This window comes from Drosophila obscura, unplaced genomic scaffold (genome assembly GCF_018151105.1).
Source record: "Drosophila obscura isolate BZ-5 IFL unplaced genomic scaffold, ASM1815110v1 contig_1, whole genome shotgun sequence".
In the NCBI taxonomy this organism is placed as follows: Eukaryota; Metazoa; Arthropoda; class Insecta; order Diptera; family Drosophilidae; genus Drosophila; species Drosophila obscura.
The window spans coordinates 3,035,104-3,058,565 of NW_024542679.1; the positions used below are offsets into that span (position 1 = coordinate 3,035,104).

The 23,462-nt window shown below is 47.4% G+C and overlaps 4 protein-coding genes across 5 annotated transcripts; 2 read left to right on the forward strand and 2 right to left on the reverse strand.

Annotated features, from left to right (window-relative positions):
- Nucleotides 1–1,093: 1,093 nt before the first annotated feature.
- LOC111080007 (failed axon connections) lies at nt 1,094–9,385 on the forward strand. 2 transcript variants are annotated; one of them, XM_022375364.2, is made up of 5 exons: nt 1,094–1,760; nt 5,622–5,960; nt 7,072–7,415; nt 7,495–7,597; nt 7,666–9,385. In XM_022375364.2, the coding sequence occupies exons 1-5, from the start codon at nt 1,332–1,334 to the stop codon at nt 7,717–7,719; spliced, it is 1,269 nt and encodes a 422-aa protein (XP_022231056.1). In that variant the 5' UTR covers nt 1,094–1,331; the 3' UTR covers nt 7,720–9,385. The 2 variants fall into 2 exon arrangements, with proteins under 2 accessions (XP_022231056.1, XP_022231057.1); XM_022375365.2 differs by having other exon boundaries at nt 7,081–7,415.
- Nucleotides 9,386–12,086: 2,701 nt separating this feature from the next.
- Nucleotides 12,087–19,515, forward strand: LOC111078721. Its single transcript, XM_022373570.2, has 8 exons — nt 12,087–12,857; nt 12,918–12,976; nt 13,037–13,160; nt 13,220–13,400; nt 13,461–13,653; nt 13,831–14,928; nt 18,832–18,972; nt 19,059–19,515. Exons 1-8 carry the CDS (start codon nt 12,383–12,385, stop codon nt 19,299–19,301), a joined length of 2,514 nt encoding a protein of 837 aa, XP_022229262.2. The 5' UTR covers nt 12,087–12,382; the 3' UTR covers nt 19,302–19,515.
- LOC111078695 lies at nt 15,099–17,056 on the reverse strand. The gene has a single exon (XM_022373541.2). The coding sequence runs from the start codon at nt 16,658–16,660 to the stop codon at nt 15,566–15,568; it is 1,095 nt and encodes a 364-aa protein (XP_022229233.2). The 5' UTR covers nt 16,661–17,056; the 3' UTR covers nt 15,099–15,565.
- On the reverse strand, nt 19,428–23,416 carry LOC111078719 (chromatin modification-related protein eaf-1). The gene is made up of 7 exons (XM_022373565.2): nt 23,144–23,416; nt 22,736–23,054; nt 20,652–22,670; nt 20,401–20,589; nt 20,071–20,335; nt 19,755–20,009; nt 19,428–19,688 (listed from the first exon to the last, which is right to left on the reverse strand). The coding sequence occupies exons 2-7, from the start codon at nt 23,044–23,046 to the stop codon at nt 19,647–19,649; spliced, it is 3,081 nt and encodes a 1,026-aa protein (XP_022229257.2). The 5' UTR covers nt 23,047–23,054; nt 23,144–23,416; the 3' UTR covers nt 19,428–19,646.
- Nucleotides 23,417–23,462: the final 46 nt, after the last annotated feature.

A 23,462-nucleotide genomic window follows, 5' to 3' on the forward strand; every position in this document is an offset into this window, starting at 1 on the left:
CTTTTCAAATTTTGCTCTCTTTTCAGAGGTGAAGAGAGCGTTTTCGTGGTGACTTTTCGTGGTGTGAGAAACAAGTATCTTACGGGAACGCGTATGGAATGAAGATTCATTGTTGCGTCATTCCATACGCGTTCCCGTAAGATACATTTGATTTGTATGGGAAAAATTTCAGCAACATGGGGAAATGAAGTAGCAGCATTGTTGTGCAACTTTGGCACGGAATGAGCAACAATCTGCATACCTTGGGAAAATGGATATTATGGACTTGAGATATTGCTTGTAATATCAGGCTCCAACTAATGCAAAAACTACTCAGTCTCTGTTATAAAGTAATTACTAAATTTTGCAGGTCACGGGTACAAATAATAGGTATCGGAAACGGGATATATCATATATAAAAAAAATCATATGCATGAATATGAAAATTTCAATATTAGTGCATAAAACAGATTAGAAAAACAAAAATTTATCATTAGGTAAAGCAAATAGGGTAAGAAAATGTCCATACTCATAGTTGAAACCGATTCATTTACTTGTTTTGATTAAACACTATTTTATCAACAATCCTATAAAAGGAAGTCCTTAAATTAAGCCATTCTTGTAGGAAATTTATTCATCAATCGGATAAAATTATATGTGCAGTGTTGGAAGTAACAGCTTGCTAGTAATATTTAATCGAATATAAAATTCGGGGAATATGATTTCCGATCATAGACTGAGAAAGTTAACCCATTTTCGCCCAGGGGTGCATTTAATATTCCCACGAAATTTATGAAACTTGAAACATTTTTTACGCGTTTCAGGTGAATATTAATCATGCTCATTTCTGTTTCGTAATTAAAGGGGAAGGAGCATTAATAGCAGGGAATACAAACAGTATTATTTTCCGCGGTTTAACTCAAAATGTTCACTTGTTTCAATAGAGCGGGGCTAAGTGGGCTAAGTTCGTTTTCTTCCTCGGTATATTTACGGTATTTTTCGAAAATAAGATGGTATATTTCGGTATATTTCTGCGGATCAGGCGGTATATTTTTTCGATAATTCCGCGGTCACACTGACATTGCATTCAAATAATCTCAATCTTTTGCGTACATTCAAATCAACTCAATTTTTTGAACTACGCGGTTGGGTTGCGGCCGTCTGGTTTAAATTCCGACTGAACAGAGATCCTGTATCAACTATTAACCGTACCGTGTGTCTTGTGGTGCATTTTTTCAATCCCCCGCCCCGCTTTATAGTGGTGTCGCGCCGTGTGTATAAGTGTTCCTGTGCGTTTTGAGCAAGGAAAAGTGTTGGCTGAACGAGCAAAAATAAGAAAAAGCGAAAACGAAATGGCCACCGAAGTAGCCCAAATACCCGCTGAGGAAACGCCTGCCGTTGCGGCGCCCACAGAGAATCCAGCCTCCGAGCAGACGGAAAAACCTGCTGCCAGCGAGACCGCTGCTGCCGCGCCCGCTGCTGCTGCTCCTCCGGCCGAAAACGAAAACGCCCAAGGAAACAAAGAGGACGGCAAGGCGTCCAAGGAAAATGCTGATGGTGCCGTCGACGGGGAGGCCAAGAAGGATGGGGAGGCAACGGCTGTCGCCGCGCCGGCCAAGTCGGAGGCCCCTCCCGCACAAAAGTTCAATGTGCACAAGACCAACTTCGAGAAGGATATCATTTATCTGTACCAGTTCTCCAGGACTCCATTGCTGCCCTCGCTGTCGCCCTACTGCTTGAAAGTAGAGACCTGGCTTCGTCTGGTCGGGCTCAAGTACGAGGTAACTATCCATCAGACAATTTTCCGGGAAAATCTACAGACCCAAAACATATTTCAGAAATACATATTTTTGGGTTTTTCACCTCGCATTTCGGTTTTTTCATCATTGTAAAATTTTTGCGGTACAGATTTTTTCCCAGCTCCTGCCAGAGAGAGCGAGTGGGAGAGAGAGAGAGAAAGAAAAACCGCCATGATTGTGTGCTAAGCCTGCCTCTGTTCCTGTGTGCGTGTGTGTACGTGTGTGACCTGCCCTGCCCTGCCCTCGCATTGAGCTGAAAAAGGGATACATTTAGCGCTCTCTCTCTTTCAGTAGACTTGTCCATGTGTGCGTCTGTGTGTGAACCTGTAGCCTGGCCGGATTTCTTGTACTCCATGGTGTGTATGCGTGTGTCTACATAAAACAGCGTATACATAAAATTTGTGTGTGCGCCGTCGCTGCCTCTCATAAAGTTGTGCTTTTATGCTCTGAACCCCCCTCCACCCCACCCCACGACTCCACTCGCCAAAACACCAGCACCAGCAGCAGCAGCAACAACAACAGGCGAAATGAAGTCGTGCTTCAAATTTTGCACTTGGCGCTGCCGACTCTCTCCTTTTGTCTCTCTCGCTCCGACTCTCGTCTCTCTCTCTTTTTGCTTGAGTGTGTGTGTGTGTGTCTGTGTGAGTATCTGCTCTTTGTCTTTGTTGCACTTCTTTCATGCTATCCTCTCAGCCTCCGCCTCCGCTCTGCAGCTTGTAATTGCTTTTAATAAAAATTGATGTAGTTTGAGACGGTGCCATTCCCCCCCGTCTTGGAAATAACTTCAAGCCGCGCTCTCTCCGTCTCCGTCTTCGCCTTCTTCTGGCTTTGCCATGCTTATCTCTATGCCCGTTAAGTAGCTGTAATAGTGGCGGAGCAGAGGCGCAGGCTGGCGGCGACGGGAACTGTCAACGACTTCCATTGGGGCTTCCATTTTAGCTTTTGCTTTTTTTTGAAGCGCGCGATGCGGTTTGCATATTTTTCATATTTTTATAGGAAAAACTTGCCCTGGCAGCTGCCTGCCTGTCCCACAAATAGAGGGTGGGAGGTGGGTAGAAATGGGTGCGGTCACCCGCACATCTACACAGCAGCAACAACAACGACGCAATTGTTGTTTAATCTTATTAATTACACATTTGGTAAATGAAAAATGAGCCCATGAGGAATGTTAATTGATGCGCCGCTGCCACTGTCGCTGCCTCTCAAGATGCCAGAGAACCGATAAGAGCCGGCACTCCCTCCCACTCCACTCCCATGCTTCCAGTAGCACGCTGCCATATGTTGCATTCCAAAAAGAAAGCAGAGCTGCAGTCAATTATGATTGACAGTCCGTCAGGCCCGCAGCTGGAAAATACTTTCCATTTTCATTTTTTTTTCGGGGGTCCGATTGCGCTCTCTGATAACAGCGGAAGAGTTCAACAAACTGAGACCTTTGACATTATTCCCTCGCTCCCTCTCATTCTCTTATCCATTAATCACCATGAAAGGGAGGGGTGCCATGTCATGAAAACTGACTAAGCAAGTTCTCCACCCCCCGGGCCTTGCTCTGGCACAGCGTCGACCCCCTGCATGCAACGTCTCTGTGCTGTTATTGTAAACGCATTGCCGCAGTTCTCTTTACATCTCGCTTTCCTTCCCCCCTTCCTTCTCTTTTGTGTAAACAAGAGTAGAAGTTGTTTCTTTATTGATGATAAACCAAATGCATATCTTTTTTCACGCCACAATCCGAGCTGCGCTACGAGTCATACCCGGCGCCCGACGCGTCGCAGCCATTAACAAACAGCAGCCAGCCACATCGAATATCATTTTTAGGCGGTGGCCCAACCCCGGCCCATAGCCCGCATATCTAGCATTCCAATGTGAAGTGTCGCCGCCTTGTAGATTGTGCAATTAATTCACATTTTCAATATATACGAGAATGCATTACAAATACAAATGCATAAATTTCAATTACAAATTCAAATGGAAAATGCTGGCGCGCCATTCCATTCACAATATTGCCAGCACAAAATATGGCTATGTGTGAGCGAACAGTCTGGCAACTCTCTGGATATGCCGTTTGCCGCTGCAACTGTACGTGCAAATGTGTGCGTGTGTGTGTAAGTGTGTATGAGTGAGAGGAAATGGAGTTTCAGTTTTGCTTTGAAAGAAGAAATGATTGCTGTTTCTGCCTTTTGTTTTAATTAATAAACCGCATATTTGCATTAAAACAACGAGAGTTTCTACTGCTGCTGCTGGCTCTTTTGTTGTTGCTCACTCAGTGGGACTGCAACTACTCTCCTGCTGCTCGCTCTCCTCTCCTACTCGTCTCGTCTGTCTCTCTAGTTTTTTGACAGGGGTGTGGATACACACACACATACACGCGGGCCTGCATGTGCTGCATAATTGCATGTGTTCTCCCTCTTCTTCTTGTTCTCTGCAATTTGAGAGCACTTTTGCTGCTGCTGCTGCTGCTGTTGTTGCGTGCAACGAACAGAACTCTACACTGCAGGAAAATTGAGCCCTGCAGCAAAAGTGGAGGAGCTCCCATTATTGCCGCCGCCGCCGCTCCTTAATTGGCATAATGATTTAATAAAAACTAAATATTTGCATTGTATGGCGACAAAGCGGCGGCGCAGTGCTGCCGCCTGCCTCGGCCAGCATTGACAGAAACCGTTATATTGCGTTGGTGGAGGCAGAAGAAGCAAAAGAAGAAGAAGGAGAGGCAGCAGACAGGCTGCCTTTTTTGTGGATCATTGGAATTAAATGTGCTCCAACGGACTCCACCCTTTTCAGCAGCAGCAGCCTGGACAGGCAATGATGATGCTGCTGCTGGAAGGCAAAAATCTCTCTATAACAAACAGGCCGCTGCTGCTGCTGTTCTCTCTTCCAATGCTGTCCTCTCTGGGGTCTCTCTCTCTATATTCCTCTCCCCAATGTGTGTGCCTGTGTGAGTGTGTCGGCAACCACACCCTGCCGCCTGCCTTGCTTCTCTGCCGCATTCAGGGCGCGAAAGCATAAAATATGCCAACAACAGCCATTATTGGATGGCGGGGGTTCGCTTTTGTTATGGACAGCACCAATTTCTAATTAGAAATTATTATGTAAATTTGAGCAGCGAAGCAGAAAGAAAAAAAAACGCGACAGGCGACGGGCGACATGCGTCACACACACGGACATAACTGTCACATCAAAAAAGTAACGGTTTATGCATACGTGTGTACACACTGGAAGTACCAGTGGAAGTGGCAGACCACTGGAATATCTCAAAAATGTTCAAATAGCGGCAATTGGAAGTTTCTCGGCTCTGGCTCCCGGCTCCTGCTCTGCTTTGCTTTGCTTTGCTCCTTCTCCTGTTTCTGCTCCTTCTTCGTTGTGTGCGTTAGAGCGTGTGTTTCTGCGCGTAAGTGTGTGTGTGTGCGAGTATCTGTGTGACCAGTTGGGGGTAGTTGGGTGTTGGTTAGGTTTTTGGGTTGAAACGATGTTCCATACTGTTCGTTCGGTTTTCTACAAGGTACAGCTTTTTGTGTAGTGGTTGGTTTTCAGCATCAATTCTGGTGGCATACATAGAAAATATACACACACACACACACGCATGCATACTCGTACAGGACACTCTCTATGTATGTCATGAGCGCCATCTAGCGGGCGGAATTCTTTTGGGATTGAACTACATTTCGTATTAGTCATGGGAATGGAATGCCAGATAAAGTGGGAGTGTGGGAGATGATTGCGTACAGCGTACACTGTACACATATTCTCGTATTAACAGACTCCACCCTCCTTTCCGTAGCATTACTCATCCTCGAGTCATCGCAGCACTAAATGAATGTTTTCCCCCTTTTTTTTTTTCCTCATTTACAGAATGTCGATCATAAGATGCGTTTCCGCTCGAAGAAGGGTCAGTTGCCTTTCATCGAGCTGAATGGAGAGGAAATCGCTGATTCGGCCATTATCATCAAGGAACTGTCGTCCAAATACGAGAAGAATCTGGATTCTGGCCTCACCGCCGAGCAGCGCAACGTGTCGTATGCCACCATCGCCATGCTGGAGAATCATCTCATCTGGATCATCTTCTACTGGCGCGCCAAGTACCCGGACAATGTGCTCAAGGGCTACAAGGTCAATCTGCAGCACGCCCTCGGACTGCGTCTGCCCAACTCCATCTTGAACTTCTTCTTCAAGATAACCTTTGGTCGCAAGGTAACCCACCAAAGCCAACAAATAGTCGCTGTCACAGTCACAGTCCTGTAGCCACAGTAGATCCACGTAGCTGACGATATATCTCGTATTTCCTATCTCGTACGTTCTCCAACGCCAGAAGCTGATGATCCCTGCAGTTTGCTATCATTTGTTTAGATTTCAATTGGAAACAGAAACCAAACCTAAAGGGATTTTCGCTCTTGGCGCTGGGGAATGGCAACTGGGGGAATGGGCATGGGAATGGGGATGGGTATAGTAGTGTAAATAAACAAATCCTCAACTTGAGAATCTGTTGATAGAAATCGGTGGCGTATTATGTTGCACCTAACACCGACAACGCCGTCGCTGCCATCCGACACATAGTTTATCCAACTCCAAAAACGAGGCATAAACAATATTATCGCGTCCCTTTCGCGGGATTGATTGTTGTTTATGCCTCGGTACTGGTACTCACATAACCACCAACACCCTCCCCCCCTACCCATCGACAAAAACTAAATCTAAACAAAACCCAAACGAGAAAAACAATGGAATCCAAAACCCCAAAACGAGACAAATAGCAGTGGCCCGTCTTCTTGGAAATGTTTTAAGATGATTTTGAATTATTTGTTCGTTCATTCGAATGAAACTTGAAGAAAAAAAAAATCTATTAATGGAAACACACATCTCGATTTCACTTCCGCCAAATCGATGGAAAGTTGTGAAAATTGTGAAAATCAGATTCCAGAATTAATTTAAAAACATTTCCAAGGGAACACACCCCACTAACAATCTAATCAAATTCCAATTCATATTCATAAACGAAAAAAAATACAATCGTTATGTTTATCACTAACTCTTGCATGGTTTTTTCTCTTTTTTCTTTTTCGTTTTTTTCACGTACTTTCGTTTCTAACTTCTAACTTTTGTAATCTTTGTGTGTGTGTGTGTGTGCATTGGTGTATTCCCCAACCATCTATAACCCCATATTCCCCGTGTGCTTGTGCGTGTGTGTCTGCTGTGTTGGTCATCCTGCATCCTGTTGACCCCCCGTAACCATATTGTCGGCCATACCACCCGAATATACCCCAAAAAAAAAAAAACACGGAAAAACCATATTCAACACAACAAGTGGTTCCAGGGCACGAAAAAGTTGAAGGCGCATGGCATCGGCGTCCACAGCGCCGAGGAGATCGAGGAGTTCGGCAAGAACGACCTGAAGGTCCTCAGCGAGATGCTCGACTGCAAGCCGTTCTTCTTCGGCGACGAGCCCACCACCCTTGATGTGGTGGCCTTTGCGGTGCTCTCGCAGCTCCACTATCTGTCCAAGGATATCGCGTACCCGCTGCGTGACTACATGACCGAGAAGTGCCCCAACTTGATTGGACACGTGTCGCGCATGAAGGACAAGTGCTTCCCCGACTGGGATGAGATCTGCACGAAGCTGGACCTCAATGCGCACATTCCCAAGCCAGAGTGAGTACACAAATACGCGGCATGGACTCCCTCCCTTTATAGAGACATTTTCTAACTGAATTTGTATCCTTTGTTGCAGACCCGAGACCAAGGAAGGCAAGGAGGGTGGCGAGCAGGAGAAATCAAATGAGCAAGAGGGCCCCGAGGGCGATAAGATTGAGAAGGAGTTGGAGAAGGACAAGGTACGTCCATGAATATATAATATCCTTAAATGAATCATTAACCAATTATTTCCATCATTGAATTGCAGTCGAATGAGAAGGAGTCGACCGAGGAGAACAAAGAGAAGGAGGAAACAAAGTAAATTCGCCGTTAGTTGTATTCATATGTATATCCCGATATATATATACATACGAGTCGGACAGTCGGAGGAAGGAAACACCCACATACACACACATTATATATATATACATATGTAGTACGATACTATATAGTAAGGCCCTATATAGCTAGGCGCTGCGCTCTCATATATAAGCATTCAGACACCGGACGACAAGCGTTTTCTAAGAGAAGAGACCCATTTACATTTAAAAGAAAGAAAAAACAAAAACCTAGGACAACTGTAAAGCAAAAAGCAGGCACAGAACACCATCTCACCATCAGCATCAAAAGAACGATCGATCCACTAAGTAAAACAAAAAGCGCAAAAGCGGAAAAACATAAAAACAAAAAAGTAAAAAGTATATATACAATAACGTAACGTAAAAACTTTGGACATCTTTTTTTATATATATACACGATGACGTTTGTATTACAAGAACAAGAAACAAAAACGAAACACACAAAAAATGAACAAAAAAAAACCCCCCAAAAAAAGAACCGTAACAAAAACATTTAGTATAAAATTATAAAAGTTTATACGTATAAATATTAAGAGGAGAGGACGGACAGAGGGAAGGAAATTATAAAAAATTAGTTAAAGAACTCGAATAAAATAAAGAAGGAGATAAAGGAGTGAGTGAAAAAAGAGAGTAAAAACGGAAGCCAGAAAGATCATAACAGAACAGAACACAAAAGCATACAATACACGCATTAATCATTAGTTTTCATTCAAAGGCGATCTATATAGCACACATACTCACACACACACACACACAAACAGTCTCATCCATATACACTCACAAACACACTCACATATAGCATATGCAGCAACAATTGCAAGAAACTCGGTGGTATTGTTTACTCTTCCAAAATTTGATTAAGCTTAAAGTAAATCCCGGAACAAGTACGATAGGATGATATATATATGATATGATATGATATATAGTGATGATGACGTTGTAGTAGGGATGGAATGCAATGGGAATGAGAATGGGAAATGGTATAGGAATGATATAGGGATGTTGGATATGATATGTGTAGGGGGTTGGGTTTGGCCCCCGTTTGCCGGCAATTAAGTTTATTTTTTATATATATATGATTGCAAATAGTAATTTCTGATTCTCGTGTGCAAATAATTAAACGAAACAAAAAGGATACAAATTTATTACTTATAATTATATACATATAAACCCTTATATAACGCCCATTATGCATATGTAAATGTGTATAAACAAAAAAAAAAGCAAAACGCAAAAACAAAAAAGCATAACGCATAACGAAACATTGTATGTTGGTTCTTCTATTATTATATTATTATACTTTAACGATTATAAATACAACTATGATTTCACCATAGTCCCTTTCGTATGGATCTGCTCAGAGCATTGGCTTTATCGATGTTTTTAACACGCACACAAACAATCAACAAAACAAATCAAACCAATTCGAACCAAAAACAAAACAAAAACAATTGATCTAAAACAAAATACTCGGCACTAACATACGAAAAGAACAAAATTTATGATAATTTTTTGTATATTCTCTTTTTTGGTACGTCCATTCAATTTTAATTTGTCAATGTTTTGTCCTAAGTTAAAATTATGTTTATGATTCTGATTATGCAAATATATATATAAATATGAACCTCATTTCTACTGTAATTAACGCTGCAACCACCCGCAACCCACAATCCACAAGCAAAGAATCATATAAAACACCCACCCCACACGAACCCACATCAGTAGGAGGAAGAAGGACAACTCGATGAACTCATGATGCAATTCTCTCTCCGGGGGCAAATCGTTCTCTCTCTCAATCTCTCTCGAACACTCTTTTCTTCCTGGCATTGACTTGCCCCTCTGGAATGCTGGTTTACCTTTACCGTAAACGTTTGCGTTGTTTCTCTGCTTTTGCAATCATCTCTTCCTCCTCCCACTCATCCCGAAGAATCACTCCCCCACACCCTCACCAGAGCAAATATACAAAAAGAACAGCTGGAAACGGAAATGGAGGAGAATGAACGAACGAACGAATGAATGAAAGAAGTTAAGTCTTTTTTTAATAGGGTAGATCACAAACAACTAAGCAAAAGAGACGGAGACAGAGACAGGCAGACGGTAGGAAAACCGAAAGCGAATGCAAAAGCAAAAGCATAAACAGAACCCATTGAGGCGAAATGAAAACAATTTAGGAAAAGGTCAAGGCAAAAGAGAGAAACAGAACAAGAAGAGAGGTGGAGCCAAGAACAGACGAAACGAACGAGCGAGAGCGATCGATCCATGAAGAAGAAGAAAATCTCTTATAACGATACGATTTGTAGACTACGCAAGTATTTTTATGTATTAAAGGTTATGTTGTAAGTTTTTATCACAATATTTGTATTGTAGCTCAGTGTTTTATATGATTATATATAAAATGGATAAAAAAGAAACAAAACAAAACGAAACGAAAACTGAATGAAAAACCGAAAAAAACTGAAATTTAATGAAACCGACAGAACCATAAAAACAAACATAAAAAAATAAAACCCCCGGACAGAAGACCGAACGACAGACAAGAATGAAAGAAAGAAAAATTATTGTATTACATACATCTTATATATAATAAATATGCTTCTTAATAAAAAACAAAACAAAAACCAAAGCCCAGAAACTCGCCCACTGATTTATGATGGAGGATTTGCCAACGGACACGCACTGTCCCGATAAGTGAGTCTTCCCTAAGCTGGGGTGGCTTTAACCATATACCATTCGCCTAGCCTCAGGTCTGAGGTCTGAGGTCTCGCCCAGCCCAGGAAAGACCACTGAAAAGAAGAAAAATTTAATTATGATACTCGAGTTATCTTTTGACATGCACTTCTGATAACTTTAATTCAAGTTTGCTTATTCATATCTAAGTATTTCTGTCCACCAGTCATAGGTACTCGCTTATATACAATACTATAATATTCGTTTCCGATAGCAACCCTATGGACGGATAGCGGACAGCGTAGAGCGTAGAGCGGAGGAACCCCAACGTAAAACCTGCCTGGTCAGTGTTGTGGTCAATTATCAGGGTAGATGAATCAGAGGGGCTTTTAATTGATATGATTTTTTCCAATTATAATTGATCTTAGTTAAGAAGTTAACCAAAGTAACTCAATTCAATTAAGCAGAGGCGAAATCATTTCAGTTCTCTCGCTCCTAGCTCTGTGGCTGAACTTTCTACTCCAGCTCAAGGTCACCCTCCTCCCATACTACTCGGGATATACTATGTATCTACATGCACCCCAGATATGCCAATCAAATTGACATTCAATTCAGTCTCTGACCCAATAATATACGGCGGCTGATGGGCGATAATCGATATTTGACCTAGGCCAATAAATTGTAGCTCCCTCCTTGCGCCGTACTCATTCCAAACTGCTATTCAGAGCCCTTCTAATCAACAACTAATTTGATGTTCGACTAAAGCGATTTGAGCCCCAATACGAGGGTATGGCGATGCCAGCTCCACCCAATCAATGCCAACACATCGAAGAATAGCAGCCCCCCGTCCATGTCAATGTTGATGTCGATGTCTATTCCTCTATCATTCTCTCTGTCCCCCCTCCCACCGCCCTGCGTGCGTGTCGTGTCTCCGCTGCTTTGACTGTGACATTTTTGGCAATTTATTGAAGACGTATTCCAATCAGAGCAAATCATGCGAATATGGCAAACGGAATTTATTACCCAGAATTTATTACCGAAGCTATCAAAAATAAAAGGTAAGTGTGATATCGCTTCGATCTGCCTCTGTCCTGCTACCACCTCTCTTTCCCACTCTCTCGCGCGCTTCTTTGCTGAATCGTAACCCATTTGGTGTAACTGTAACATATTAATACCCTCTCGGAGGGTATGACCCTTTTCCATCAGGTGTGTGCAATGCAGAAAAATGTTCGTCTGTGCTGCTGCATGCCCTATACATATGTATGTATGTATGTGTAATGAAATGTGATCACAGTGATCGAAAGATTATACAAATTGCATCCTAGTCTGATGACTTTTTTATGTGCCATGAGAACAATCTCTCCTTAAAGGGTATCAAATGCTACGACATGCTGCGTCCCTTACTCCGTTTGTCCTTTGTGGTGGATATTTTTTTGCTAGCTGTCAGTTGGACAGAAAGAGAGTGAGAGAGAGAGGGAGTCAGAGCAAGTGCTCAATATTGGCGTGCACATTGCATGCGGCGACAGGTGGAAAGGAGTGATGGGGGGCGAGGAGGAGCAGCACCAGCAGCAGCAACAGAGATAGATAAGTAATTCCATGGAGCATGCAGCGCAGTCGATGTCGGATCCGACTCCCAGCATTGAATTGGTGTTAAGCACGAACCGAACGAAATGGAAATGGAAATGGGTGAATGGGAGAATGAGAATATAAAATCAGCAGTTGTCATTGTCATTGGAAATTGGTTGCGGAAGGGCAGAGTCAGTGGCAGAGGCAGTGACAGTGGCAGAGGGAGTGGGAGAAGGAAGGCCAAAGGCACAGGCGGAAGGGAGATGAAAGACACGCCATCGAAAGGAGACGCGACGCGACCGCTCATCCTCAGTTGCTGCTGCTCGCTGCAAGTGCTCGGTTCTCGTTTCTCGCTTGTCCCGTTACTCTCTCACTCGCTGTCTCGCTGCTGCCATGTCCAACCAGCTGTTCTTTCTCAGCCTCGCGGACATCTTCTCCATTTATCCCACCATCTTCAAGGAGCAGAGCAAAAAGCTAAAGAAAATGAAACAGATTTATCTGCCCAGCGACGAGGAGTGGCAGGACAAGATGTACTACATGCTGCTGGAGATACAGCGCCAGGTCAACGAGTCCTCGGACGACTCCCTCTCCGTGCAGGACATCCACAAGAAGTTGAAGCCGCTGTTCGATCCGCTGCGCATCACCAAGATCCTCACGCCCGGCGTCAGTCCCAATGGGCGACGCAGTCGCGTTCTGAAACACTGCCACGCCACCACCGTGAAGGTCAGGCTGAAGACGGGCGCCCGCTGGACCCTGCCCACCATCGGAAATGCTGCGAAGCTGCTCCGCAAGCCCCCCATTCCCGTTCAGTTTCGGAATGAGCACGAGATGCGCTTGGCCTACTCTTTGGTCTACGACGTCTTCCGTTGTAGGTAGCCGCAAAGTCTTTAAAGTCCAATCTGATCCCATTCGTTGTGTTCCTTTATAGACAAGGTTGTGCTGTCGAATGCCCTGAACGATGTCTGTTTCTTTGAGCAGCACAGTCAGGTGGCTATTCATCGTCCACTGCATAATTGCTCTCTATATTTCCCTCACTCTCTGTTGCAGTATCTCGAGGACGAGCAGCGCATATGGCTAATGCTGTTTGAGCTCCACGATCGCCACTTTAAGGGCCGCAACTCCGAAGAGCAAGAGCTTCAGGCGAGCCTCTACAAGGAGGCAGAGGTCACAGGTTGGTCCGCACACACAAAATCCCTATAGCATCTGCTCTCACATCGCAAACCCAACTAGATCTGGCAAGTGTGCTCTGGCAGCATCGTATACGCCTGGCTGCCTCATTTTCCCGCATGAGGATCAAGGTGGGAGCGCTGCGACTCTCGCAGTTACTCCCGATTCATCTGCAGAACGAAAAGGTGGCCATTGCAGCAGCCAATCCTGTGGTCACCGGCTGGATCAATCCCTTTCTAGTGCGGTACGTAGACAGAGTCGAAGATCTCCTGCATCCCAAAACTCTATTCAAGTGAATTCCCAGCACCAAAGTGGAGGCAGATAAAATCCTGACAGAAATGGGCTTCACTGTACACGGGCCGGACGATGAGCAGCCACTGCTGGAGCAGCACTGCAAGTGGGACAACATCTGTCCGCTGGTCATCTCCTGCATTCCCAAGGACCGCAGCGAGTTCACAAAGTCCGATCTGATGACCAAACATTACTTCATCATGCAGGTGGGTTCTGGCCACACGCGAGGCCTCAGTATGTGTCATAATTATCCAGTCGTGTTGTCAGATTAATTGATAGTGCCACTCCACGTACTGTGAGCAATTTCCCCGAGCTGTAAATTGATAATTGAGGGTGTCATGTGATTATCTAGATTCTAGACACACTATCTCTCTCTTTTTAAGGACAAAAACTTCACCTTTGGCCCTGCCATTATGTCCAAAATGATGGATTACTTCGAGCTGGATGGAGACATACTGCAGACGCACATTGGCTCGCCCCGGTCCACCGCCTATCTGGCGGCCCTCTTCTACTCCATCAACCGCGTGAACAATTTCTATGTGTACGGAGCGGGAACCAATCTGAAGGACTACCGACGCTACATGGAGTCCATTGGCGTGAACAATATACGACTCTTTGGCGACGCCTTCACCTCCTTCCCGATGGAGTCCAATCGATTCCGCACAGTCGTGGGCATCTTTGCCACGCCCCCGAACTCGTTCAGTGCCATCTCAGATCCCATAGATCTGATCTGCTCGCGGGGCGGAGATCTCAGTATGCTGGAGGTCCTCACCGAGTCGGAGGTCAGCGACGAGGGTCGCACGCGTGTGGCCCTGATCCTGGAGGAGCAGCTGCTAACCCTCACCATGTCCATGTCGCGGCCGCAGGTGCAGTTCGTCCTCTACCAGACGCACTCCATAGTGAGCACCGAGAACGAGGACATGGTGCAGCACGTCATCGAGCTGATAAACAAGCTGGCCCTCGAGAAGCATCGCAATGCCTACAAAGAAGTGAAGCGGCTGGAGGCGCTGGCCGAGCTGGAGGCCGCCAACGTTCCGGCGGCTGCCATGAGCAAGGATTCGCCACGCAAAAAGGACAAACTGTCGGCCGAGGACAAGCGCAAGTCGCAGCCGGAGCTGCCAGCCCCATCCTCTGCGCCGCCCCTGCCCCGCGTGGACAGCATCGATCTGATTGTCACCCCGGACATTGACGAGTTCGTTCAGGACACGGTGCCGGACATCTGCATCCACCAGGACAACTGCATCCGGCAACAGTCGACGGGCAGCTTCCTTTCCCTGGCGCGCCGCAAGCACCTCACGCATCTCAACGAGAAGTACCTCATCCGACGGGCCGAGCAGCGCGGCCTCTTCGGCAATCCCAAGAGCGACAAGGACAAGTCCAAGCCGAAGGCTGTGAAGCTGCAGGAGGTGTCAGAGCCCACACAGCAGGACATGGGCTACGATCAGCGAGGATCTGCCTCGCATTCGACTGCCCAACAGGTGGTGAGTAGAAGGTTTAGATGTAATGGAAGGGTATGAGTGCGCACAAGTATAATGCGAATGGTTCCAAGAGAGTTCAGCGATCCGAGTGAGTGCCATAAATAGATCTATTAGCAGGGGGATCCATGAGTAATCCATGAACCAGACAAAACTGGAGGCACGAGGCGTTAGACTTTACACTTTATTGGTAAACAGAAACAATATTTGAAGGGTTGTAGGTGGGTTTTGTTATGGTAAATGGGAGAGGGAGTGGAGTGGGGTGGGGTAGGGTGGGGGCTATGTACACTTTGAGTCTTATGAGATAATAATTAACATGTCGGCACGGTCATCGCATCGATTCGTCGTCATTTGCATCCACATTCACATTCACATCCTCATCCACATCATCCGTATCATCATCGATTGAACTAACTATTAGACACAGTGCTTTGGGGTTGGGGTTGGTGGTGGGGGGTAATTAGCATGAGGCATGCACTCGACATCCATCCAATCTCCCAGCCTTGGCTTAGTCACTTGCCCAAGAGATTAGATCATGCGCTTGGCTTAGCTCATTAGCCCATCATCATCAGCATCACGATCATCGCCCCACCTTGGCCCCCATGAGCTGTAAACCAGATACGGGATCTGGATTGTAAGGCTGCTACTTCCGCCAGCTGCTGCCGCCACCCATGCTGGCGGTCTTCATGGAGCTCTTTTGGTTCTGGTTCTGATTCTTCTGCTGCTGATAGTTGGCCTTCACGTCCTTCTTCGCATTGGAGTAGCCCATGCCGCCGGACATGCTGCCGCTGCTGCTGCCGTTGTAGCTGAAGCTGGATTTGAATGTGGGATTTCCGAGGCTCTTGAACATGGGACTCGTCTTACCCGCTCCCACGGCTGGCGCCGCCTGGTTGTAGTAGCTCTTGGAGCTGGCATTCTGGCTGTTGTTGCCCTTGTCCGACATCTGGCGGCCGTAGCCGCCCGAGGCCATGCCCAGACCCACTGCACCCATGCCCACGCCCAGTCCCACGGTGCTGACGCCCACGCCGCCCATGCCGACGCCGTATGTGTGGTGGTGCTGCTTGTGGCTGGTGCTGAAGGTGGCCGCCTGCTGGTCGCTCCCGAGGGAGCCGCTCTGGGTGTAGAACTGCTGCTGCACCTCCACGATGTAGCGGTAGGCCTCCTCCATGCTCTTGGGGTTGCGCCGCAGGATCATCGAGTGGGTGGGCTCGGGCAGGTGGTCGCGGAACACCTGCAGCGTGATCCGTTCGATGTCCTCGAGCGCGTACAGGGTGTCGTTGTGGGTGAGCTTCCGGTTGATCAGTCGATGCTTCAGCTTGGCCATTTTCTGGTAGTACAGCTCTATGTTCGAGTCCAGCACCGCGCTGCGGATCTTGTGGATCAGCGAGTAGCTGGACTCCCGCTCCGCGTAGTTGTACAGCAGCTGATCCTTCAGCTTCAGCCAGGACTCGGCCTTCAGCAGATGCCCATTGGCATGACCATTACCATTCCCATTGGCCGCCGGGGCACTCATCTGTCGGGTGAAGACCGCCTCCCGTGCCCGATCCGTGCACTTGTTCTTGATGTGTCCTATCAGCTGTGCCTTGTAGTAGTCGTCGAAGCTGTTGATGGCCGGCATCAGGGCCTCGATCCGCTGCAGGAACGGCGGCAGTTTCCCAGGATCGCTGCCATCGAAGTTCTCGATGAGCTTCAGGCGACTCAGCACCTGGTTGTATTTGTTCACAAACTCGGGATCCATTGCCCTGCTTGCTCTTTGTTTTTTGTTTTTTTATTTGGGGTGTTGGGGAAAGGAAAGGAACTACTGTTCTAGAGAGCAGAGAGCAGGGAGCAGGGAGCAGTGTGCGCGTTCACGGCGGCGTTTCAGGCGCGACTGTTTCCAAATTCAAATTTGGGGAGCAGCGCCAACAGCAGTGGCCGCGGCAGCAGCAGTCAATAATTGTTGTGTATGGAAAAACAGATTTTAGATTCTTACAAATGTATAAATTAACATTCATTAACATGAATTTTACTTGGGAGAGCCGAAGCACCGAAGCCCCAAACCGAGAGGCGAGAAACCGAAAACTGAAACAAAATTGCGAATTCAAAATCGTCTGCCGTGCAACCGTCGTAGTAGTCCCCAGCGATCCCAATGTACTGAACTGAAACGCAGAACGGAACACAGCGACAGCCATTCATTGTGGTGGGAGTTGGGTTGAGGGCGCCGCTGAATCATAGAGAGACACAAACAGAACAGAACAGAAACACACACTGACAAGCAACGGCAGCGCAGGCCAGGGAGACACGACACCGACACCCCCTTTAGATATAGCTGCCAGATACTCTACTCGCCAGAGAGATAGTGACACACACAAATACAAACAGCAACACGCACATACCGTGTACCGTCGTACAACATCGACAACAAGCGACAATATTCCACAAATAAAAGGCGCACACAAATCGCTTAAATCGAAGCGTTGAGATTTGTTTAATTGCGCCTGTCATCAGGCAAATATCACAAGCAAATCAAAGCAAAGTGAAGCGTTTAACGTTTTTCATGGGATCGCAAAAGTGACATGGCCGCGCAACGGGACTTTTCGACGTCGAAGTTTTGAATTCGACTGTTGTGCGGAGAGAGGAATGAAATGGAATGGAATGGAATGCACTGAAAAATGCCCCCGACTTAGTATTTCTATTTTTCGCATGCAAATTAAATCACAGAAATTGCATTCAAGGTCCTTTTTAATTTCTGATTTCTGATTTCTTGAAAAGAAAACAATGAACAAAACAAATTGCTCATCGCCTGATCTGCACTCAATCGACCCCAAAGCCCCATCCGAGACCGCATCTAGTTCAGCTCGATTGCCTCCAATCTTGACGCAGACTCTCGCACACACACACAGTCACAGTACACCTTTATAAGAGCTGGCACTGCCTCCGCCACCCGCATACCGCACCATGGGGCTCGATTTTAAGGTCCGCTGCGCCGGCGCGCGCGGGTTCAACTAATTAGCAACAATTTCTGAGCGTTAGCGGCTTGTAAAACTGTTTAATACTTGTACTACAAAATAAAAACCAGAAAAGGAAGGCTATCACTACGGAGTGGCGAAGATTTGGATACCCTTAAGGAATGTATATGCACTTCAAAATGGAATTAGCTTCAAAATCAAATGTTTTTTCTCACAAAGAATCGTGAAAGCTGTACAAATACAGCATACTTTGTGGGTTCGAAGATGCTTTCTGATACTCCAAATCATGATACCCTTCACTGCAGAAGGGTACAACAGCTAGTCGGCGGGTACAACAAATCACAGAGACAGAACGGAATGAGAGAGAGAGAGAGAGGAGTGGGTGTGGGATTGGGGGCGATGCTTCGATTTCATTACAGTGTTAATTTGAATAGCGACTCTAAACTGATAAGCGGATTTAATAGCAATCAACTTCAAGTTGGATGACTCCGCTGTCGGATCGCATAAATAAGCCATGAGAATAGGAGAATAGTGCGGCAAAGCTTACAACTGTAATTTTTACAGCAATTATGTACATACATACATACATATGTATGTATGCATGTATGTATATAGACAACGATAAGTGCGACTAGCTTTGCCGTTCACCGTTTGCCTCTTACCGCTTTGATAAGCAGGTTCAGGGCCAACTATTGCAGTCGCACTCTCACTCCGCATTGGATCGGATCCCACTCCAGCGATGAAGCGATCGGCGGGCGGATTGCAAACAAAGCGCCTAATCCGGAGTCGATTCGAATCATTTGCAAGCCAAATTTGGCGCGAATTCTTTGTACAGCTCAAAGCAAAATAGCAAACATTTTGCGCATATTAAATATTGTGATTTGAATAGGTGCTCAATTGTTTGGAAAACTAATTAGTAATTACGTGCCCCGTGCTTGGTGCTCGGTGTGCCTTTTCCCAGCTCCAGCGTCTGCAGCGCTCGACCAGTGCCAGCGCAATTCGGTCGCACCTGACGAAGGTGTCGTCGACGCACCGCCAGCCCATAGCGTTCAACTTCAGGCGACGCGAGTGTAAGCGCTACTACGTCTTGCCCGTCTATATGGTGAGTCTTTCCCCACCCAAAAACCCCCACAATGATTGCTTAGGGCCAATAATATTTACAACCTGCCCACACCCAACGAATTGTAGCACAGTACCAAGCAAAGCATACGATTATGGTGGCAATACGCCTATAAATGCGTCACACCCAGCGCCAACACGGCCACCGCCGCCTCGAATGTGTGGCATCCGAATCTGAAATTCAGGCTGCACTGCAGCCGACAGCTGCGCATCCGGAAATTGCGACGCGGCCCGTGGACGAAGAGGCAGCCGCTCCATCTGCATATCAATGATATCCAGCTGCTGTGCCAGGTGCGCAGGCGCAGTAAGTGATTACAGATTATGGATAGGATACTAGATGCTGCCCCCAAAAAAAGGGATCTCCGATTCAAAAGCAGCCGTTGCGCTGCCATTCAAACAATATTTATCGATAGTAGTGTTGGGCAATACGAAACGGTCGATAGGTTAAGTGTCTTGTATTGATCGAAGTGCGGAGAGCGAATTACAAATACAAAATTATTATTTTTAATGCATTGCAATCTCTGAATATGAACTTGTGTTTTCTGCTTGTATGTCTTTTAACTTAGATAATCGATGCATCTGACGCGACTGAGTAATGGATTAAAGTTATATTCTTTTTAGTTATAGTTGCACAGTTAGTAATGCTGATTAGCTGATTCATTGGCCACAGAACGGGGAGTGCGCATCCCAGGCGGATCGCTGAAAATTGTAAAAAAAAAAAAAGTTTTAGTGGAATTATTTTCGTGGTTCAGGAGTAACGCTCACCTGACAGTCACGACTGCAGTACCAGTGAGTCATGCAGTTGGAGCACATGAAATTGCCTTCATTCTTTCCGCACTCCATGCAGATGAATACTCTCCCCTCGCCATTCATCATGGCAGCAGCGCCCTCTCCGCCTGAGACGCCAGTCTGCGATCTCTTAATGTAATTTTCCAAAGCCTTAGCTATGGCCTTGGACTGTGGCTGCAGTGGCCCCCCCGACGAGTAGGACTCATTATAGTTGGAATGCATTTCGTCGTGCTGAATAACGAATCAGAATATAATGTTCATTAGGGGGAATCGAAAATCAAGACAGTTATACATTTCTGTGGGTAGGTGGGCCTAGGCTGGCCAAGGGACTGCTGTTGTACAGCGGCTTCATTGGGGTCTCAATCCCGGACTGGCCCTGCAGCGAGCTCTGGCTGCGATGGTGTGGCGGTGCCTGGACCTGTCCATGTCCCTGCCTCACGGCAAAAAACTCCGCGCTAGGCGACCTGTTCAGCCGCTGTGAATGCTGGCCCAGTCCCGGCACCTGGGCCTGTGACTGCCTTCCGCCCAAGCACTCCACACTTGACGATGGGGCCGGTCTGCAAAAATAAATGGATGGGATAAGAGTCTAGAGCAAAAGGGGAGGAAGAGGGACTTTTGCTACCTGTCCTCGAATAGCTGGCGCCTCGGATCGTAAAAATCATTGATATCATGGATGGATCCTCGACGCGGACGCATAGCCGGCAAGGAGTTACGACTGCGCTGCTGCGAAGGCTCCTCAAACTGTCGCGACGCTTGGGGGAGAGTGGAAGAAGCAGTCGGTTGGCTCTCTGGTGCATTCACACCCATGGTTCTGAAACAAGAAAGAGGGCTTTAGAGTTCTGTTTGGGAGAGTTCTGTCCGGCGTTGACTTACGTGCGAAGCAGTTCTATGTTGCCCTTATTCCGCTCCATCTTGCTGAGGCAGCGATCGATGACATCTGCGGCAACGTCTGGGTCCGGTGACTCCCCCAGCATCGACTGCATTTCACGCAGCAGCGAGTAGCTGCAATCCTGGCCAATCAAGCTGGGGACCAGTTTCTGGATGACGGCCACACGCTCCTTCACCTGCAGACGGTCTCGCAGCTCGGTCTGAACGCAGCGCAGATAGTGCAGACGATTGCACTCGTCCTCGTTCCTTTTGATCTGTCTGTCCAGATTCTTGATCTCAAACTCAACGCGCTCCCTCTCCTTGGCCAGAGCCTTCAGCTCCGGCTTGACCTGCGATATCTTCGACTTCAGCTGCGTGTCCATCTCCTCGTAGAGCGACCGGAGATGGTAATGGAAATTGGCATCAGTGTTTCCGAGATCAACGGGTGGAGCTTTGGGTCGTGCGAGCGGAGGATTCTGAGCAGTCGGTGGATTCTGTTGCTGATTCTGAGTCGCCGGCTGTGTGGCTTGAGTGGTTTTTGCTGCTTGAGTGGCTTGAGCTGCTTGCGTTGTCTGTGTGGAGACGGTCTCTGAGCGGCGTGGCTTTGGCTGCTGCGGTACAGCGAATGTCTGCGTCTGCGTCTGGGGCAGAGGCTGAGACTGGGTCTGGGTCTGAGGACTGGCTAGTGGCGGTGGCGGTGGCCGTGGCTGCTGGGCCTGCGTTGGCATCTGGAGGTTCACCGGATTGGCAGCAGTCTGTGGCAGCTTCGCGGTGGGATAGGAAATCTCCATGGGCACGGCCGGGGGACTGGGCGTGTTTAGGCTGTATGCCATGGCCGTCAGGTTAACTGCCTGTTGGATGGCTCCTGATCCGACTCCTGCCCCTGGTGCCAGAGAGTAGGGCGTGCTTAGTTTGAATCCTGGCATCCTGGATTCCTGCTGCGGTTTCTGCTGCAATGGCTGCTGCTGCTGCTGCTGTAGTTGCGGCTGATGTTGCTGGGGCTGATGCTGCTGCGGCTGATGTTGCTGGGGCTGATGTTGCTGCGGCTGTTGTGGCTTGCGTTTCATCAACATTGGCTGTTGCCTCGGCATCTGCATCTGAGATTGGATCTGCATAGGCATCTGCGAATGGATCTGTGGCTGGAGATGCTGCTGCTGCTGTGGCTTGTCAATTAAGGGTTGCTGCTGCTGCTGTAGCTTTTCCTGAACCGGTGGATGCTGTGGCCGCTGCATCTGCATCTGTGGCTGGAGATATTGCTGCTGTGTAACTAGAGCTCGAATGGGTGGCTCTGGTGGGGGCTGCACGACTGGTATGAACTCTATACGGTCATCGTCGTCATCAGGATCGGTCATCTGCTTTGGCCGCTTGTCCTGGGTGCTGGCCAGCGGTGGCGGCGTCACCGAACGACGGCGCTTCAGGGGTTCTGTGGGCCCCGCAGTAAGCGCTTCCTCCTTCGGCTGATTATTCTCCGTCAATTGTTTCATGGTAGCTGAAAACTGGGCCAGGTCGTAGGCATCCATCTCTTTGACGACTTGCTGTTGCAGCATTTGATCTATTGGCGGCTTCATCGTGAGAAACTCGTCTAGAACAGACCCGGGTGTTAGTGGAAGCGGATTCTTTTCAAAGTCCACCTGCCGCAACGGCATCGACTTCTTATTGTCCTCCTTCACGGGCGTCATCTGTCTGGCTGTCTGTGCCGGCTCCGCCTTCTCCGGCGAATCCTCGTTTTCGGTGTCATCCAGGCAGATGAGCTCCGGCGAGTTATTCTCACTGCGACTGCGACTCTCGCTGCGTGAACGAGAACGAGAGCGCGAGCGACTATTGCTGCGGCTGCGACTGTAACTACGACTGCGGCTGCTGTCGCTGGAGCTCTGGCGAGCCTGACGCGCCTGCCTCTGCTTCTGTAGATAGGCCGCCTTCTCGATCCTGTATAGGTCCAGGCGTTTATAATGGGCCCTATACATGGGTACGGCTCGCTTCAAAGCTTCCAGCTTGCTGTCAGGGAACTGTTTGAGCCGACGGAGCCTGCTTAGAAAACGATTTTCGATTACAAATTTAATTCCAATCTCAATTAATTGATAAGCACTTGCCATCGAATGCTGCGGCGCTTATAGTATATAATTCTCTGTTTCCAAGCACGAATTTGCTTGATTTGACGGAGGGTTTCCTCGCGAGTGACCGGCGGTTTGGTTCTCTTGTCATTTGGCGGCAGCTCAACGGTGACTGGGAGCTGCTTTGTCGGTGCCTTTTCGGCCTCGGAGGAACTCGGTTTGGTCTCCTTGGGTGTAGGAGGTTGCTTACTGACGGCGGCATCCATCAGAGCGTCGTCGTCTTCCTCGGTGCTGTATTCGTCGCTGCTCAGCTCCGAAATAGAGGGGTCGTAGATTTCTGAATTGGACATGACTTTACCTATAAGCACTCGGTTATGACCATGTTCAGGTATGTACATATGCGTGTCTATCCCCCAAACCCAAACCCATTTCTATACTACCTCGCACCTCCTGCTGCTGCTGCTACTGCTGCTGCTCACGTTTGCAATGTGCAAGAAAAAAAGCGTCTGCGTCTGCCGGCTGAATTTCGCTCAGCTTCAGTACGAGTTATCGTGTGCGAAAAAAATCAGAATCTTCAGATCCAGACAGGATAAAGCTTTACGTAACTATTCCGACGCGGGCAAACGCCTTCTTTCAGCACTTTGACTGTCCAATTGTTTAACCAAATTTCGGCATTTATTCGCAAATTGCAGACAAGACAATACAGTGTGACCGCGTACTTGTAATACACGGAAAATAATACTGTTTGTGCATTCTATATATCGAT

What these genes read in the sequence shown, in the direction of transcription:
- LOC111078721 (XM_022373570.2), top strand. Translation starts at nt 12,383, where the DNA reads ATGTCCAACCAGCTGTTCTTTCTCAGCCTCGCGGACATCTTCTCCATT. An exon ending in AACATTACTTCATCATGCAG is followed by an intron (nt 13,654 to 13,830) that starts GTGGGTTCTGGC and finishes TCTCTTTTTAAG; the next exon opens with GACAAAAACTTCACCTTTGG. An exon ending in ACGTCTTGCCCGTCTATATG is followed by an intron (nt 18,973 to 19,058) that starts GTGAGTCTTTCC and finishes AACGAATTGTAG; the next exon opens with CACAGTACCAAGCAAAGCAT.
- LOC111078719 (XM_022373565.2), bottom strand. Translation starts at nt 23,046, where the DNA reads ATGTCCAATTCAGAAATCTACGACCCCTCTATTTCGGAGCTGAGCAGC. An exon ending in CGCCAGCTATTCGAGGACAG is followed by an intron (nt 20,336 to 20,400) that starts GTAGCAAAAGTC and finishes TTATTTTTGCAG; the next exon opens with ACCGGCCCCATCGTCAAGTG. An exon ending in GCCCACCTACCCACAGAAAT is followed by an intron (nt 20,010 to 20,070) that starts GTATAACTGTCT and finishes TTCGTTATTCAG; the next exon opens with CACGACGAAATGCATTCCAA.
- LOC111080007 (XM_022375364.2), top strand. Translation starts at nt 1,332, where the DNA reads ATGGCCACCGAAGTAGCCCAAATACCCGCTGAGGAAACGCCTGCCGTT. An exon ending in TGGTCGGGCTCAAGTACGAG is followed by an intron (nt 1,761 to 5,621) that starts GTAACTATCCAT and finishes CCTCATTTACAG; the next exon opens with AATGTCGATCATAAGATGCG. An exon ending in AGGAGTTGGAGAAGGACAAG is followed by an intron (nt 7,598 to 7,665) that starts GTACGTCCATGA and finishes ATTGAATTGCAG; the next exon opens with TCGAATGAGAAGGAGTCGAC.
- LOC111078695 (XM_022373541.2), bottom strand. Translation starts at nt 16,660, where the DNA reads ATGGATCCCGAGTTTGTGAACAAATACAACCAGGTGCTGAGTCGCCTG.